We start from the raw sequence: 19142 nt of genomic DNA on the forward strand, positions 1-19142 counted from the left end.
ACACTGAGGAATTTATTCTGCTTAATTGCTTTATATTAAGCAGTTTTCATTAGCCATCCTCTAATCCATATGAACAGAAATAAATGGATTCAGGAAAATTATCTGTTTTAACCCTTCCTATTAAAAAAAATAGTAATATCTTTGATGGGTTTTGTTATTAAAAACAAGGAATCAAATATAAGTAAAACTGATACAACTCCATCTAATCAATGTGAGAATTTTTAGTAAGTTCATGCATTAAAGACCTATATTCTGTCTGAAATTTTCATCAAAATACAAATTCAGAGTATCTTACACATTCGCCTTCAAGTTAAGAGACTAATTACATTAACTGATTTATTAATAAATGGGGCTTTTTGTCTAATTATTGTAAGTACTAACAGACTGGGGAACCATTTTAAATGTCTAATGTGCCTTGAAACCATTTTTTTAGGTTAATTACATTTCTCACTGAAGTCACTGTAGATATGCCCCTTAGGTTTTACACTGGAAGATTAAAGAAAAATGTAAAGATGATTACCTCATTGGCCAGCTCCAGTAATACAGGGGTAGCTGCATTTTTCATCACCCCATTCAGGTATCTAGACAAGACAAAGCCAGATAATTTTGCAGTGGCAAGAAAAGGCCAGTTTATACATGTCAGCATCCCCTGTGAATCTCTTTCATTTGGGGGAAAATACTCCAGTACAGAGTACTTAATGGGAAATCTTTTAAGAAATAAGTATTTTAGGGCATCACTAACTCTCCAGGGTTGTCTCCTGTTCTATTCAGCTGCAATATATATCAATCTCAATGAAGTCACTCATAAAAAACACAATAAATCAAGAAATTAAAAAAATTGTGGCTTAATGACATACAAATTAAGTGTATCTGTACTACTTCAAGATGCATCACAGACAAATAAACCTCTACTATTCACAGTAAAGATTTTTGGTTTCACGTGACCTTCAATTATGAAGGCGTGCTGTATACCTTAGTCAATTCACTGCTATGCACAAAAAAAATTTCTCAAATTTAATCCAGATTTTATCAATCGGGCAGTAGTTTAAATACTAAAGGTTTACTTCAGTGAAATCAGAGTCTAACAATTAAATTAATATTCTAAAAAGAAAATAAAAAGAAACATGTAGGATCCAGTAAAAGTTGATAGAAAGTTATTATCCTATCAGTGGCAAAGGCTTAATGTTTCTGGTTAAGTTAACACAGTGATGTTTCTGACCATCACTTCACACAATATCGCCTTCCTCCCTTCTGTTACTTTCATTGCCTGATGTTTACATTTTGATAATGTCTAAAACCTGTGTTCAAGAGCTGATGGGAAGAAACTATGATACTGGAAGCCACTTTGTGCTTTGCAGCCATGTGGAAAAGAACAACAGTTACCAATATTTGAACCTGCTCGTTTATCCTATCTGTATTCGCACAGCACTTCAATACCGACATCATTAGAAGGCCACAGCCTTTCCAGCTCTATCATTATCTATCCATCAGAAGACACTCTTCTGCTCATTAGTTACAGACATTAAAATTCTTTCATTTTACCTTTCTGTGGAATGGGTGTAACACCTTTATAAAACCTCTTTGTGTAAGATTAGATAGAGGACTTTTTGCTTGCAAGTTATTCTGAGGTTTAATGAATAACAGAAATGGAAAAAGCTTTTTGCTGTAACCTATTTCAGTTCTACACTAAAAAAACCATAAAACAAGATGCCTTGTGGATGTTTATACATTGAAAATTTATAACAGAAAAAGAAAAGGAGAGATCATAGACAAAATACCTAACCAGGAACATTCATTTGAGATTAATGTTCTAAAACATGCATCTAGATGACTGAACAGCAAAACTACAGCTGACGATGATGTAATTTTCTGTCAGATATTTCTAATGCTACTGGCAACTCCATTATGGACTAACAGGTCTCACATGCTGATGGCAACACTGTTGTGAAAACTTTCTGATCCTTCTTGTAATTTGTCTTTGCCTAAATTTCAGAGTAGTAAGCCTCAGCAGAGCAGCAAAAAGTACTCTACTCAACTGTTCTACTTGCTCCTAACAGGGATCACTGGAAATGGCTACCTTCAAAAACTGGTAGTTTCTGAACTAAGAAAACAATGACAGCACAATTATCTGCTTGTATGTTGGCAGAAATAGTAAGGAGCTGTAGTGGTTTGAGCCAGGTTTTCCCCCTGAAACTAGGAAAGTGGTAACCCCCAGGGGGTGGTGACTCTTGGGGTTTGACCCAATCAGTGCCCCTGCAAAATATAAACATATCTCTCGACCGGAAGAGAAGAGGTGGTTCTTGTTGTTGAAGGAGAAGTGGCCATGTTGTAGAAGCCACAAGGAAGGGGCTCGGGGCCCCTTGGGGCCTCTGGCCCCCCCCAGCCCCCAGTTGGGGGGCTGCGGGGACTCGGAACAGTGTTAGCTGGGCTGAGTGCCTGTGGCTAGGAGCTGGGGGAGTTTCTCCCCGGTAGGCAGCAGTGGGAGACGCTGGGAGCAGCAGTAGAACAGCAGCGTCCGAAGAGCAGTGGCAAAGAGCCAACTGATAAGAACCGAGGAAGCAGACAGAAAAACTTCTGCGAGCCGAGTAAAGAGAGGAAAAGAGCCAGCAGCAGAAAGCAGGACAAGAGAACCGAGCCAGCAGCAGGAACAGAGTTTCGGGGGGTAAGAACTAAATAACCAAAACCCCCAAACTCCCTTGGAGACTCCTCTGAGAGAGAGGAGGATAATTGGACTCACTTGAAAATGTCTTGGAGTGCAGTATGCACTACAGAGAGGAGCCAAGAAGCTCCGGCCTCCTGAGAGATAAGCCAGGACGGCCAAAGGAATGTGTGTGTGTGGGGTGACCTTGGCCCCCCTTGCTGCAGCTTCAGAGAAGCTGGCAGCCACCTTGAGGCAGGGCACAGAAGCTCTGTGAAGGGGCTTGGATTCCCCTGAGGATACCAGACCGTCACGAAGACCCCGGTGCTTCGTGATATGACCGTGGTGGAGCAACCTTGTCTGGGGTGAAGCAGCCCACGGAAAGACCCTTCGTTTGGCGTCGAGGGGCCGAGAGGGGCTTGGAGACCCCCCTCGTGTGCATTGGCAAGGATCCAGCTGCAACTGCTTTATGAAAGACACAGAGAGCCTGCTGCCTAGAGAGATCTGCTGCCTAGAGAGACTGGAAGGGGTTTTTTCTTCTTCTTCTCTCCTGGACTTTTATTTGGAGGGAGAAGAGATTTGGCCCACTGTAAATATTATTGCCATGGTAGAGATAGAAATAGAGTTAAGATTATATGTAATGTATTATAGTATAAGTATTTATTTATGTGTACAGTCTTGTAATATATTCCTTCCCCCCATATTGAGTCTTGTGTTTTTGTCTGGAAAACCCATCTCACATGGGATTGAGATGTGGGAGGGGGGCTAGGGATCAGGAATTGGATTTTGAGATCTCAAACCATGACAGGAGCATAGCACACAGACCGGGGTTTACAGCAGCAAAATGGATGCTACAGAAGAGTAGAGGACGTGTTTGTCATGTTTACGCCTGAAGCATTTCAAAGTGGCTTCTCTCTCAAGTCGTCTGCCTCTGTAGCTTACTAAACACACTACACAGTAAATCTACTAAAACAGGATTGAGACGAGTTTTCTAACTATTAGCCAGAACATCTCTGATTTTAAAACATGTGCATTTTATTTGGTCATGTTAATACACCTGCAATATGAAATACTCAGAAATAGTGTAAAGAATGATTTTCCCTACTACTACCACATAGCTTCATACATAATGCATTAGTTATGTACTGCTATCATACTTCAGACTACAGAAGAGGACAGGAGACCAAATTCTCCAACCTGATGTGAGACGAACTTAATCATACCTACAACCCTATTGACACCAACACAACTGCTGCTTTGCATAAAGCAGAATTTGGTCCCATGTTTTAGGTTGAAGTTGCTGGAACTAGCGATTTACACGTATGCTAAAGAAAAGGATTATTTACACAGCAGTTACCATTAACACAGACCATTAACATTCACTGAAACTGTGCTAGTGAAAAATAATTAAAAATAATACTGTATATACATGGCTATTAACACAACAAAATTTTAAGCCAATAGTCTTCCTAAACAAGAATCAACCCTAGGAAAAGTGTGATGTGATCCAGTGCAAATTTTTACAGAACAGTGCAACTACTAAAAAAAGAAAACCAAATGCCCCAAAAAACAGCACACTTCACACTAGATATTCTAAACCACTGTCTGATATAATCAAGCTGCGGTTGGATTTTAAATATGTGACTGGCAGAAGCACAGTTATTTGTTTACAAATGAAGGCTTTTTGTTTATTTCCTGGTTCACACAGATTAATACTAAGAATGAATATCAGACATCTATAATCACAAGTATGAATTCACTTGCCATGCATGCTCCTCAGATATGTCAGTCTACAAAGTCATATTTTAATTGCATATCTTTACCTGTTATGAGTATGTCCCAATTATGTCATTGCAATATTTTTAGTAAAGCGTACAGAACTAACAGACAAACTATAAGGTGTAGCAAACACAATTTATTAGCTTAAGATGCAAACAATTGTAAAATATTGTAAAATGACATAAAGGTTTTCATCCTCCCTTAAAAACTATTTCTGACACTTCTGTTGATAAAACAGGAGTGATCTAAAAATTAGTGCTTTAAATGACAATACATGAATATGTAACTTTTTGTAATGTAACAAAAGCGTTGTTCTAAAAGTACAAGCAACAGTAACAAAACAAGCTCTCTAGCTGTAAGGAAGCTGTCATCAATATCAGTCTTGACACAGAAATCCTACAATTACAAATTATAGGCAATACATAATAAATGGTATCACATACTCTGTAAAAAATATTTGCTTATCCCGACTTAGAGCCAGAAAAGTAAATTCCTTCTTAATCAAAATGACCAAATACTGAAAAATTTCTGCATTTTCAGTGAAAAACATTTTCAGGTGAACCATTCTGTATTCCCCGTCTCAAATTCTTAATTTATTTTTGTAGAAAATTAGCTTCATAAGGTTATTTACTCATAACTGCCATAACAAATAGTAGCTATGATGACAGTCTTAACTGGGGTGAGGAGGTCATACCTTTGGTAGTAAGTTTCAATAGCTTCAGCAGTGTGGTGCTTGGCATGTGTTCTTTTGATTTGTTTCTAGAAAAACAAAAAAACAAAGAGTTTTACAAACATATCATAGATCAAAACACAGAAATCACGACTGCACAAACACACAATCCTTGGTTACACTTTGATATATGTGAACCCTGGTTTTAGATTCTGTACAGAAATGACATTCAATCTACCTATTGAATTGAACGTCTTCAGACTGTACTGCAATGTACCATATGTAAAAGCCAATAAGGTCACAATAATTGAATCTAAATAAGTTTACTGAAGGCTGCAGAGGGCAAAAAAACCCTTGTTCTCTCTTTCAACCTCTGTTGTAATTTTCCCCAATTCAATTCCATCTCAGTCTGGTGTACTCTAGTTCTACAATTCAATTGGCATTTTTAACCAGGAAAAACATTGCTTAAAAACAACTTATTTAAAAAAACTACAAAAAGTAATTCCATAGAGACTTGCCACTTGACTGACATCTGTCATCTCATGATAAATGACTCCATTTTCTGCCTCTCTTGCCTTCTGCCACTCCGGCAATGGTCATTTATCATCATCTCTGTCAGCAATGGAAAGCAGCACTGACAGTGCAAGTCAGCAAACATTTAGCACATGGAACCACGCAACACAGGGAAATTATTATTGTCAGAATAATAATGGTTTAGCATAATTTATTACAGGTCCACCAAATAAGCAAAGGCTAGATGTTATTAGACAGATGGATGGGTAGGCTTGGCAGCCATCCACTGAGACTCAGGCGGTGCTTGATGTGGAAAAAGGAACATCCTCCAAACCAATCAGAAAGCTGGCAGTTCAATTACAAAGAAATAAAGGGACATTCATCATTCAATTAGGCACCTGTCAACCCTCACAAAGGAGAAAACTTCTAACCTGGTACTCCTGGGAGAAGATGCTCAGCAGAGTGGACTGCGATTGACTGGAACAAATAAAAGAAGGACAAAGTTAATTACTGGAGTGCACTGCAAAGAAACAAAAGAGAAGGGAGCTTCAAAGGTAGGCCTGCTGCCCTGTAATCTAACAGAACATGAAAACAAGTGTGGAAAAGTTGTTCCAGATGAACACCTCAGACAAAGGCTTCCTGCTGCTAGGTCAAGGAGAGAGTGTATGAGGGATGGAAGGAAAATATAGCGAGAGTTTCAAAGCAAACTAACATATTGCCTGGGTGATTCCTTTTTCAGGTTCAGAACCCAAAAGTCCTATCAGAAGAAGGTAGTGGAGCTAAAAGGCAACAGGAAAAAAAGGAAATTAAAGCAAAATTTCCATTAATAATTGATGGGAGTTAAATTCCATCAGCAGTTGGGAATGTGCCGCTTATTCATTGGCAACATATTGAAATTCATTTTGTTAGCAGCAAGGGAACCTCTTCAGTAGCTGTCTCATATTCGGGTTAAAAACTTACCCTCTATCAGAACTAGCATATGGGACCAGTGGAACATTCCCACTGAAACTGATGTGCTTTGAAAATAGAAACTTTCACAGCAGGAAGCTGAGATTCCCCTGAGTCGGTCATTTCCAAAAGCTGCCATAAGCTTCATTCATCTAAGGCTCATTCAATGTCAAACACCTGGCAATGAAGCAACCTGGAAAGCATTCTTCCCAAGTGGGAATTTTTCTCTCTGAATTGTTAACATTTAGAAACGAGACAAGATTTTTTTTCCCTCTGAAAGGCAATCAATACCACACCACTACTGTTTTCAATTGTCCTCTGTGGATATATCTACCTCATCACATCCTGAATACAATTAATTACTCCTGATATATTTTCCTACTACATGCAACTTGAACAAATTATAGTCTCAATAAATCGAGTTTTATGGTACAGCAAAGCATTATGAATAATTAACATTTTTTCCTTTCAGGAACCTACCTACTAAGGCATAGCATAGGTAGTTCAAAGACTCTGCAATGTTTAAATCTTCTTTCAGATTTCTTGTATGTACCTGTTACACCTGTACCATATCATATTTTCATTAAACATACATGTTCTCCCCATACTTAAATGACCCTTCTTCCAATTTCCATACTTCAGAAATACTAATTTAAGATAGGGAAGTCTTACTCCCACTTTCAAAAGGGAATAGAGGTACAAATGGTTTGTTCAGGTTTAAACAGACAGTATGTATATGCAGGACGATATAAAGTTACCTCTAAACCAAATAGTTGAAGAATCAGGAACAAAGTGTAGATTAATGCAGTGCTATATAAAGACCTTACTAGTTTGTATTATCCATAGCTGAGCTTCCAACATCTTTGCCATAACTCTGTATTTTGAGCTTGTCTGCCCAGTGCAGCATCTGTGTGACAGCAGTAAGCTGAGCCTTGATCTTTGGTATTTTACACATGGGAATGTTCACCCTGAGTACTCACCGAGACTGAATGTTACAGCTGCAAAAAAATGATAGCAACAGAAACTGACTAATACACAGATTTATTGAATTAATGAATTACAGACAAAAGTAATTACAATATAATAAAGAATTTAAATATTTTATCAAAATAAGTATTATTTAAATAAATATTTACTTAAATATACATTATGTAACACATAGGTAAGGAGCTACGTACCACAATGCCTCCCCAAATGGTGTAGCATCCAATTATGACAATCTTCAACATGCACATATAATCATTAGAAGGTGAACAAAGGAAAGAAATTAGGACTATATACTTACACAGGCTATACACATACAGAAAGTTAAGATATTTCAAGTTGAATTAAAAAAAACCCAACCCTGCAGGCTATAAATAAGTTGGAATCATATGGCCCCCTAATGGCTCTCAACTATTATTATCTTGCAGATTTTACATGGTCATAGTGGTAGAACCGAATTTAGAGAAAGATGTGGAAAAAACAAAATAGGACAGCATTTGACCAGATTTCTGGTTTGAGTTCTCTCTCACTGATATAATTTTTGTGTTTTTAGGCTATTCCTTGTATGATAACTGCTTTTATTGTTGCATTATTCTATTAAACCCACTGACATATCAAAAAGAATTAAGACCATTATCCCTCCTTTTACACTCATGACTTAGTGGTGGACTTGGCAGTGCTAGGTTAATGGTTGGACTTGATGATCTTGAAGGTCTTTTCAAAACTATATGTTTCTATGATTCTTGTCCATTTTATTTCACCCCTTGGTGTCCTTGGATTTTGATGCTCTACTTCCGTTTAGTTCAACACTCCTCTGTGATGCTTCCAACTGTTCAGATAATTTAGGACTCAGCACGAATACTAAAAAAATCATTCCATTAACAGTGCAAGTTGGCTGCACAGAAACTTTACCACTGTGGCAAAGAGAATTATTTCAGTAACACTATTCAAAAAATTTCAAGCCTTACTACCAAATGATCTTTCTCCTTCCCCAGGAGAAGTGGATTTATATCTTCACATGGCTGCTTCCATATTTCTTCTGGTTAACATAGTTCCTGTCTTAAACACTAAAACCACTTATCTGACAGTGTTTTCTTGCTACAATTCCATTGACACAACTTCCTGGCAAAATTAAATAGCTCCTCAAGACACAGCTGGAGCATCTATTGCAAGGTGCCATTGAGTGAACACTGAAACATCATCGTTTCAGAAAGGACTGAAAAAGGCAGTATTATGTACTTGGAGAGTGGACAGAAATCGTGAACGTGCATTCGTATAGCAGGACAACGTGATCACAACTGCTAATACAGACAGCAGGGATTGTACCATGGAAGCTATCATGACTTCTACAAAAGCAGCCAGGCTCCATCCATCCTCTGATCCTTCTATACAGGATTTCAAAGCAACAAATGAGCAGACAAATGAATATAGCTGAGCTATCCAGGAAAACAAATCTAACACTGAAAATACTTCTTATTCAAAATAACATTTGAGTGCCTTCCATGGAATAAACTTTATAGTAAGCCTCATGGCTTACTTCAAGGCTAGGGATATAGACATGTTTGTGTCAAGCAAGCTCTTTTGTCAAGAAACAACTGTTAGAGCCAAGGTACAGATTTGCTGATTTTCCGATACAAACAAAGAAAAAACCCCAAACTCATAATTCTGAGTACCACCTAGTTAAAATAATTAACAAATTAACTTGTTACCCCTCTTGTAGAAACAAATCTATTTTCCGGAAAATACGCAAACTTTCCCCTTGAATTCTGTAGTGATAACTTTGTGGAAACATTTTCTTCCGTAATTCCAGATGGTAATGAATCTAACTCCCAGAGCTCTGTTCAAAGCAACGAGCCTCACTCTTCAGATATCCTCTTTTTCATGTACACTGGCATCCATAATGAATCAATTTACCTTTTGTTATTCTGTGTTGATGTCAGTGGCATACTTCCATCTAAATGCCTGATGTACTTTGTAGTCTTGTCAATACATAACTGGATTTGGGCAGAAAACTGTGAAATCTAAAATCTGCCTCAAAATGCCTATGTTTTTAGAGATAAATAACTTTTATTTAAAAAAATGAAGTGTAATTTCTAGGTCCCAAGTGATATAAAGATATAAAAATTTACTTGTAATAAAAAAAGGGAAAAGTATTACAGATCTCAAAGAGATCTCAAAGAGATCTGTAATATACAAACCCCACATTTAAAATGGGATGCCCAAGTCAAAATCAGTCCAGAACAAGTGATAAGAGAAATTATCTCTAAGAATTTAGAGATCAATCAAGCTAAAAAGACAACTGCAAGTCTGGTGCTGGAAAAAGAATATGCCTTCTGGTCATTTAATATTTAAGAATAAAATTTAGACCATTCTCTTCTAATGAATCCCAGAATTTGGTACAGGAGGAATGCTATAATCCCTGGAGAGTTTTTCAGAAATGTTCTGGTTTGCAATGAGTGTTCATATATAAAGTAGTAACAGATAAGTTAGTAGTTTATATAAGCAGATTAGTGCTTCATAACTAGAGTTGATATAAAACTGGTTAAGATCCAGCTAGTAATGATGAAAATAATTTTATTGGATCAGATCATCATCTCAACAAAGCAGGGCTGCAGATCTAGCCAAGATTTGGAGAGCTGTCCAACTTAATATTTGCTACTTCAGCCTCACCAGGAGAAAATCCAAACATAACAAATTCTGCAAATATTATATTATCAGCCCTTGCAAATAATTAATTCTTTAGGGATAAGATAAAACTTACAGTTTTTTACTTTATTTTCTGAGATTACTGAAAATATGAAGTTTTAGGTGCAAAATGAAGTTTCCACTTGTTTCATCTATTTTTTTTTAATGAGTTTCCCTCATCTTTAACTCCACACTTGTTGCCTAAAATAGAAAGAGTAAAAACACAGCTTTATATTTAATGTATTTTACCATGGAACAAAGGAAGAGTATCTAGAGAGATTTGCAAAAAGAATAAATCAAGAGTAAATATGAACTGCAGTATTTAATCCAGAATTATTCACAAAAGGGTAGACAAGCAGGGGCAAAGCAAAGTCCATCATGAGACAAATATGTTAAATAGAATAGCTTCATTGCTTTCTTTTCACAAAATGGAACATTTCACCAAATGATAAATATATGGGTTAAAAAACTGAGTGTAGGGGCAGGAGTTGTGTTTCCAAAATTCAGAAGATCTTACATGTAAAATCCCAAAGCAGCAGTGTCAAACCTTGTCTGGAAAGTAAAAAATCATGCAGTGAGAGAAGTTGTTTCTTTTCTTCCAGTCTCCAGAGCGAGTATGTAGTGCTAGTCATATCCTTTATGATACGTTGTGAAGTAGACAGCAAGAGTATCTCATTTTTATCAATTGGAAAAGAACTTCCCCCTATTTAAAAATACTTTCACTAATGCAATACGGAGCTTTAAAATAAAAGTAATAGGGCTAGAACTCTGTGGTGCTGCCATGCCAGATTAAGAATCTAAGTGAGGAAAGAAAGATATATGTCCAACAAATTTAAATAACTGGTGGTGAAAGAGGAATTCTCCTCACAGCTATCCTGAAGTTCCAAAATGTGCGTCGAAAATATATTTTTCCTGTTACATTATTAAAGACATTAAAGAAACTCAGCCAAATTCTCATCTTCTGTAGTGCAAATGCTTTGGAACAGGGACTCCTAAAGGAAGTAACGTTTATACTGCTTATGACATGCTAACCGGTCCATTCTTATATGTAAAAACTCTGTCAATAATGGATTACAAATAGCATTGTTTCAAATGCATAACACAAGCATGGATGTGTAAAGCCTCCATGACTGCCCAGAACTGCAGGATGCAGACTAATAAGGACCACAGTTAAACCCGTAAATGCCAGTCCAACGCTCAACTTCCCACTTGAGAGGAAGTGACAATTAGTGGATTCTCAGAATTTCTTCCATGCATCAGGATTGTCAAGACAAAGAAAAGGCCTCTTATCAGCCTGAATGATGCCACATGAGGATCTAGGAAGGCTCAGGAATACCAAAGGCCTACCAAAGCTTGGGAACTGTTAAGCTTATACACATCCAAGATATGAAGAACATGGCACAAAGGAAGCACACTGACCTCTAGAATAGTCACAGCTTTAACCTCTCTTCACTGCAGTCTTTAATATTACAATATTTCTTATTGTTAGTATGCTTGCGGTCTCTTCCCTATGTGAAAATTCTCAAAAAGCAGAGCATTGTCTCTGTACACATTTGTACTTTATCATTCACAAATCTAACATTGATTTGTTGGAAGTTAGTGAATTACCAATTTAAGCTAAATCAATATACTTGTCTATATATATGTGTGTGTGAATATATGTGTTTAAATCAATATATGAGTCTGAATTAGAGTAACTAAGTCACATAAAAGTACTGAAGTCTTTAGTTACAACACGGTAACTTCTATAAAGTGGCCATCTTCCAATTTTACACCTTTCCAGCTACACCAGTTCAAGTCTGGAATACAAAACTAGTTTTATTATCTCTGCATAAGAAGCCTTCCATACAATGAAGCATTATAAGTAGCTACTACTTTGGGAACTACAAAGTCAATACAGTGCTGTTGAGGAAATACTCCCATGATAAATATATAACTATTATAAAAATGCAGTTAAGTGTATATATCTATATATCTTTATATATATATACATGACAAGAAGTACCTGCTGATATGCTCATTTCAGACTTACTACCTTACACTTAAAATCAAGATAAAATTCAAGCTCATCTGGAGAATGATAGCACTAAATAATTTTGAAATTTTCTGATATCCACTTCAGTAAACTATACAACAGCTCAACTCAAAAATTTAAATACAGATTGCTGAAAATTGCCTTTGCCTTGAAGTCAATTTCATACCTTTATGTAGGATCAAAAGTAAAATCCAAAAGTAAAATTTCTGAGGAAAAAGATATCCTGCATTGCAGGCTTACACTACACAATGATAATAAAAAGGTTAAATTCATGCATGTTCATACAACTTTGCTACCTATAGCCAGGGTTATGAGAATAACTGTATGAGAAAGCTCCAAGAAGGTTACTTGAGAAGAGTCATCACTTCTATGACCTTGACACTGGTTGGTCCCACAACTTCTATACAATGTAGTGATGTGAGAGAACAGATGATGGTGCAATACATAGAAATGGCAGCATTTAAAATTCATAGTAGCGTAAGGCCATTACTTTTCCCACTGGGCCACTTGAACTTTAATAATGTCTGACCTAGTTGGCCAATAAGTTCTAGCAGCAGACAGAGGAAAATTGCCAGTATTAGATACTGTTTGATTTTTCATTTAGAAAGACTTAGAAGTTCCTTTAAGAACACGGCACCAATTTTTCCTGTAGACACCTAATTTTTTGGTGTCCGTTGTAACAGCCAATATATTTTAAAACAACTGCAGACTATGAACAATCTGTATTAGATGTGGAAAAAAAAATGCAGAGGTAAATACAAATTACCAATACAGGCAATGATCACAAAATAATGCTATCTCTTCACAGGGATTACACCTTCTTTCACCCACACCACAAAAATCTAACTTTCAACAGCAGTAATACAACTGTAACTCAAAATATGCCATATTCAAATGATTACAAAGTATTTCTGATCAATCTCCCAACACGAAAAGTCAGAATAAGGATGCTATTCCATTCTCATATATATGGTTATGATGAGAAGAGCAACATCATGCTTTTACAGTGGATAAACACTGGAACACAATATGGTTAAAAACACAGGAATAGAAGAATAGAAGTTCCAAATGAAAATAAATGACTTTTTGGTCTTACTATCTTAGTAAGTAAGTAGTGAAAATAGATAGTAATTTGCCCAAGATATGGTTTTGATATTTTTTTTTTCTTTCTGGAATTAAATAGCACAGTGCTTGTGGCATGAATGTTTGAAATCTACTTCAATGTCAAACCCACTCTGACACCTTTTTAATTAAATAATATTTCACTAATGTTTCAAGTTTCTTCCATAAAAATATAAAACTATTTTGTAAGGTTCAATTTTCAAATGGAAAAATATTTTCAGATGTAATACAAAACCAAAATATATTCACAATAAAGGCTTAAAAATACAATGTCAGTGCTAAAACATGAAATTAAAACTCTCCAATATTCTGACATCAGGCTTCAATGACTATCGAATATTACAAGGCAAAAATTGTCTGGTACCCTTTGAGTATCTAGTCAGGGACTCCACTAACAAAAGAAACTGACAGGAGTCAAATAGGGTTTGTCTCCCATATACACTCTGATGATCTCAGTACTTATCCTCCACATCTCCATCTCCTGGTATTCTCAAAAATTCTGCTTTTAAATCTACCATTAAAATTTTTAGAAAATTAAATTAAAAAAGCAACGCTTAAGACTAGCATAAGCAGATGATTTGCTATGTTCTTGACCTCAACTACTCCAAGTTACCTAGCAAGAAGTAAAGTTTCTTAATATCCAGTGAACACATCCCAAAGCAGAGGCATACAGCAGCACACCAGAAACTGAGACGAAAAGGCAAAACATCTGCAAATTACCCATTTCCACTTAACTGCACATCATTCACACTTTCTTTCAATTCACTTCAGTTTAGACTGTATCAAAAACGTTTGCAAGTTCGACATTTTTATCTTAGGACCACAATCTAAACGTCAAACCATCAGACAAAAATACACAAAACTAGTTGCTATCTGACGTTGGTTGTGCAAAGAAAGATGTTCCCAGGGTGCAACAGCAATGGAGCTCAACAAGCATTTAAGGCAAAGAAGATACAGTTTTAAACCAGGGGTTTATCCCTTACCTTTCCCATCTGCCCTCCTGGTAGGGCCAAAGTCCATACATTGAAAAAATACTCACTTAGTAGGCTATTACTGGAAAGCAATATTTGAAATACTTATTTTTTGATCATCTCCCTCATTTTGTTTGGATAATTCTATCATACTGCTTCCCCTTTTGCCCAGGAAAAGAATCAGATCAAAAGAAGTCAAGGTAAGTTTTTCAGACTTCAATATCAACTTTACTGATTGTGGAGAAAGGGGAAAATAATTCTATTTTATAGCTTTTTTCCTTCAAAACTCTACTGTTCTGAACAAAATAGATGTTTAATTTTAGAAAATAATTTTTATGAATGAATGGCAATTTGAAGCTAATTAGACCATTGCTTTTACATTACAAAATTAGCCTGTATGTAAAAAGCATATTCGTGCCAATTTGAAACTAAATAAATCCCTAAACTCCCTTAAACAATTTGCTCCTAAAAATATATAATCAAATTTAGAAAACTATAAACTATATTTAAATTTATTATTTACAAGCAATTAATTACAAAGACAGCCAGGTGGCTTTCATTACATAAATTACTGTTAATGACACTTGCCTCATGCTGCTACTGTATTTAGCATTTGCATGCATCACATGTCAAGTGCACACACTGTTGCATAGCTATCTCCAGGGTAAAAAGTGAACACCTTAAGTCAAAAAAGCTTCCAGTTATCCAATCAAAACTGTTAATTTCTTAAACAAGTCAGGATCTTATTAATGTTTCCAATTCATGACATAATTTAAAAATATTGAGGATATAATTTAAAGACTAAAACATGGATGATCCCAAAGTGATAGCTTTCAGTAAATTCCAATTTTAGGAAAGATACAAATTTAAGGCAAGAGGTGAATCCATTTATAGCTAGTCCCCTTGAGAATTTTAGTCTTAAGCCCTAATCAGTGTTTATCATTTAAAGCTATTTATAATTATTTAACAAATCAAAAGAAAAAAAAAGAGAATAATTCTTGTCTATCTACCTACCCAACAGTGCAGTACTTAGTCTTGTATACATAAGTTATTGTACCATGCATGCAGATATTTACAGTCTACCTTCAGACCCAGGGATATAGCTTACTGTGCCATAGAGGGAATAAATTAATTTAATTCCACTGCTTACTTCCCATTGGAAAGATGGGAGAAATGTACAAGGAGAAAATTCAGCTATTCCTTTTTATTAGTGTTCTCCAGCATTCTTTTGTTTAAAAAAGCTGTCTACCTACAACTGGCAGGCAATATGAAGGGAACATCTAACAAGAGCTGATCACAATATTACATTACTCTATCCTAAAAATTCTCTAGTCCTCAGTCTTATCAACAAGATTTTCCTTTCTCTTCCTCCCCTTTCCAGAGGATTTTTTTTTGAGTGTTCTTTATATTGCTCTGAAAATGCATACAATGCAATTTCATGCATTTTCCTGCAATGCTGCTGAAAAAGGTTGACTTTCCAGAAGGACTCTTACTCCATCCACTAACAGAACCAAATCCTCTCCGATGTAAACGGTCAGTAAGATTGACTATATAGCATCATCTTCATTAAACACCAAAATTTGACCTGTTTTGGTAGAATGAGCCCAGAGGCCTTGGTAAATAAATGTGGAAGGCAAGGAAGAAGGAAAAATAGTTCAACAAACATTTGTTCTATGTTAAAATAAACTGAAGATGACCTCAACATGCATCAAGTAATATGGTATGATTTACTGACACTTCCTAATTTTTTGTGAGTTATCAAAAACATAATAAAAATACACATATTCATATGAGAAAGGGGTTAAATAGACTTCACTGGAATTCAGTGAAATTTGACTGCTAATATGCTCAGGCAACTTTCAAAAAGGCCTCTCATAAAACATCCAACTCTATCCTCTCATATTTGAAGCCTTAATATATTAAAGCAAAGCAGCATAGGCCAGAGAGCTGCCTTCTCCTTCAGATTAATTTTAATTTGTCCTTCACATCTAAGTATCAGCTCTTTGTGTGTTCCCTAACTTCTAAGAATGGCAAACTAACAGAACTAGGACATCAGAAAATAGTGAAAATTGGGAAGGAAGAAAAAATATTCTCAACTGGGCTGTTAATATTTCTGCATGTTAATCAGTAACTAACAACTTATATATAACATATATACATTATATAACACATATTTTCATAAAAGTCAAAGAGTCAACTCCACTTTTAACTAAAGGGCACCTGAACATGTTTCCCCATCAATAACAGGGATGTTGAGACCAAGTTTATAGTTTATAGAAACCAAAAGATTTACAGGGAAGAAGGGGGCAAAACCATAAATTAGTACTAATTTCGGGTGGATATCCTTTGTTTTCAAAATTCTCTTTTTAACAGTAAGTAAAAGATCTCTCTATCAACTTTCATTGAGAAGTAAATGAAATTCATTTAGATAGTAAAGCTGCAAGGCCAAAAATGGAAAATATTGCATGAATGTAATTTTTAGCACAACAAATATGCAAATACTTTTTTCTTTCTTTACCCCCAAAGTATTTTGTTAATGCACCACTTTCCACTAAACCAACTGCAAACAAATCTTTAACTTAAAGTTATGGTTGTTCATATGTAATCTGTTACCTGGATTTAAAAAAAAAAAAAAAAGGCAGAAGGCCTCTCTATCCACCTAATCACCATATCAATGACACATGCCACAACAGAGAAGCACTAGTTTATTTGATTGATCATGGTAGATAAACTCCAAATAACAGAGAAATTAACAAATGCTTGACATTTGCTCAACATCCATTATTCTGACACCGCTTTCAGGATTTCAAAGCCTGGGAGTATGCTTAATCAACATTCATATTCCCTAGAGAGCTACAGGCACCATATTGCGCCCCGCCTTACTACTGATGAAAACTGCATATTGGCCATTTCCAAAATGTTCTGGGACTCCACGCAGGGCCCCTTCTCTCCCTTGTTCCTGTTCTGCAGTTTTCTTTTAAACACTTCCAAGACAAAAGCATCTGCCAGTTTTTCTCTCTGGGGATGTATGCAAAACGAATTTAACAGTTTTAAGGCAGGAGAAACCCTCACATCTAAATTCATTCATAGGACAGAAAAGGGCCTAAGAGGCCTCTCTAGGGACAAAACCCTGCTGAAATTTTCCCCGACAACAGTGGGAGCTTTATAAAATCTAAGTCCAGACAATTTCCAATTCAAATGCCCAGCATAGCATGACCTTTGTCAGATCTATGAGCCCTAGATGCACCTACTATTTTTTTATTCTAACCAGCACAGACATTAGACAGGGCACTACTGCTAAGCAGGAGGTTGAATATTTGCATGCTTTTCTATTGTGAAAATGTAACAGTGACAGCACTGTGTCGAATTCTTTTCCCCTTAGAACTTTAACTCCATAGGAGAGGCATAGCTGACAGATGACTCTCCCAACATCTGTGTTATGTACACTGCACAGCTGAGGAACCTTGGATCACTGTCACGGCTTCTCAGAGATGACCTACACCTTTCTTATATCTGCACATGATCAAAAAAATAAAATAAAAATTTGAAAATGCCATTTTATCAAATGAAAAGTAAATATGGCAAGAAAGATTAACATAATTTAGTCATTAAGCTGTTCAGATAGCAGCTCACCATATGCTGTATAAATGTCCTATACAAAATAATTTATCAGACCTGACACGTTGCACATCATATTGTATTATTTAATATGCTTACTAAAATTTCATGGATCAAGCGCCACTTCTGAAAGCACACAGAAAGCCCTAGAAAATATTTCTTCATCTTCCATGATTTATTTTGATTGCCTTTTACAGCTACATGATAAAGTGGAACTTACAAAATTACGAGGTTACGGTTTACACAGCTATTGCTTCATATACTAAAATGTAACAAATAGCTCCATGTCTATATCTCATTTTGCTTGCATTTAATATTTAGAAGCACATTAAACTAAGCATGCTGCTTTCCACTGCATATTTTAATAATTTTAACTGGTTATTTCAGTAAACATCCTGATCTACTAATGCAAAGTTCATTGCAAGAGAAAGATATATCCTTGAAAAAGAGACTAAAGAGCTAGGAATTACAAAATAAACTAATGCAAACCAGTAATATGTGATACATGTTGATCACCCCAAATCTGTCTATATAGAAATATATTCATTTCTACATAGTAGCTGAAACAGTTGAATAATATTTTTAAATAACTGAGATTTAAAATGTTAGAATGGCAAGCATCTATTGTAGATAAATAGACATTATTCTCTACCCAGAAACCTCGAAACCACAAAAATAACAATGTCTGTCACTGGTGAGGTCTGTGTCTAAACAGTAAATTAAAACAAAAAGTGTAAGCAGGAAGCTTGTGGATAATAGTTGTTGGGCAACCAATGGAATTTGTTTGGAAAGAAACATTGCACACTTAGAGGACACACCAAACAGACAGATATGGCTAAGAAAATATTTAGACTGAAACTATGCATTTATTCCATAAAGGACCATCTCCTTTTTCTCTCTCAGACTAGTGATGTCAAAGGAACACAATACAAATGAGATAAAAAATGTAGTTCAACTTACTCTTTTTGGTCAATAATTATATTCTCCTGTTCCTAATAAAAGGATAAAGGAAAATACATTCCTGCATTAGACAACTCATTACAATGAGGTCACTAAACTCGGTATTTGGAACAGAACTTGCTAGGCCTATTCAACTGGTTAAAGCAAATCTTCCTTTTTAAGCTCTATAAGAACCAGAAATAGAGCTTTAGAGTTATTTTTCTTTTTGCATTTTGCGTA

At 35.8% G+C, this 19142-nt stretch overlaps 1 protein-coding gene across 2 annotated transcripts in view; it reads right to left on the reverse strand.

Annotated features, from left to right (window-relative positions):
* CUNH15orf41 (chromosome unknown C15orf41 homolog) overlaps nucleotides 1-19142 on the reverse strand; it is a 125362-nt gene that overhangs the window by 93480 nt on the left and 12740 nt on the right. For both annotated transcript variants that reach the window (XM_027709034.1, XM_027709040.1), the window contains exons 2-4: nucleotides 6032-6077; nucleotides 5112-5176; nucleotides 521-581 (exon numbers count right to left, since the gene is read on the reverse strand). In XM_027709034.1, the coding sequence (XP_027564835.1) occupies nucleotides 521-581; nucleotides 5112-5176; nucleotides 6032-6077 (172 nt within the window). The remainder of the gene's footprint in view (nucleotides 1-520; nucleotides 582-5111; nucleotides 5177-6031; nucleotides 6078-19142) is intronic.

Source organism: Neopelma chrysocephalum, unplaced genomic scaffold (assembly GCF_003984885.1).
Source record: "Neopelma chrysocephalum unplaced genomic scaffold, ASM398488v2 Primary Assembly neopelma1_24, whole genome shotgun sequence".
In the NCBI taxonomy this organism is placed as follows: domain Eukaryota; kingdom Metazoa; phylum Chordata; class Aves; order Passeriformes; family Pipridae; genus Neopelma; species Neopelma chrysocephalum.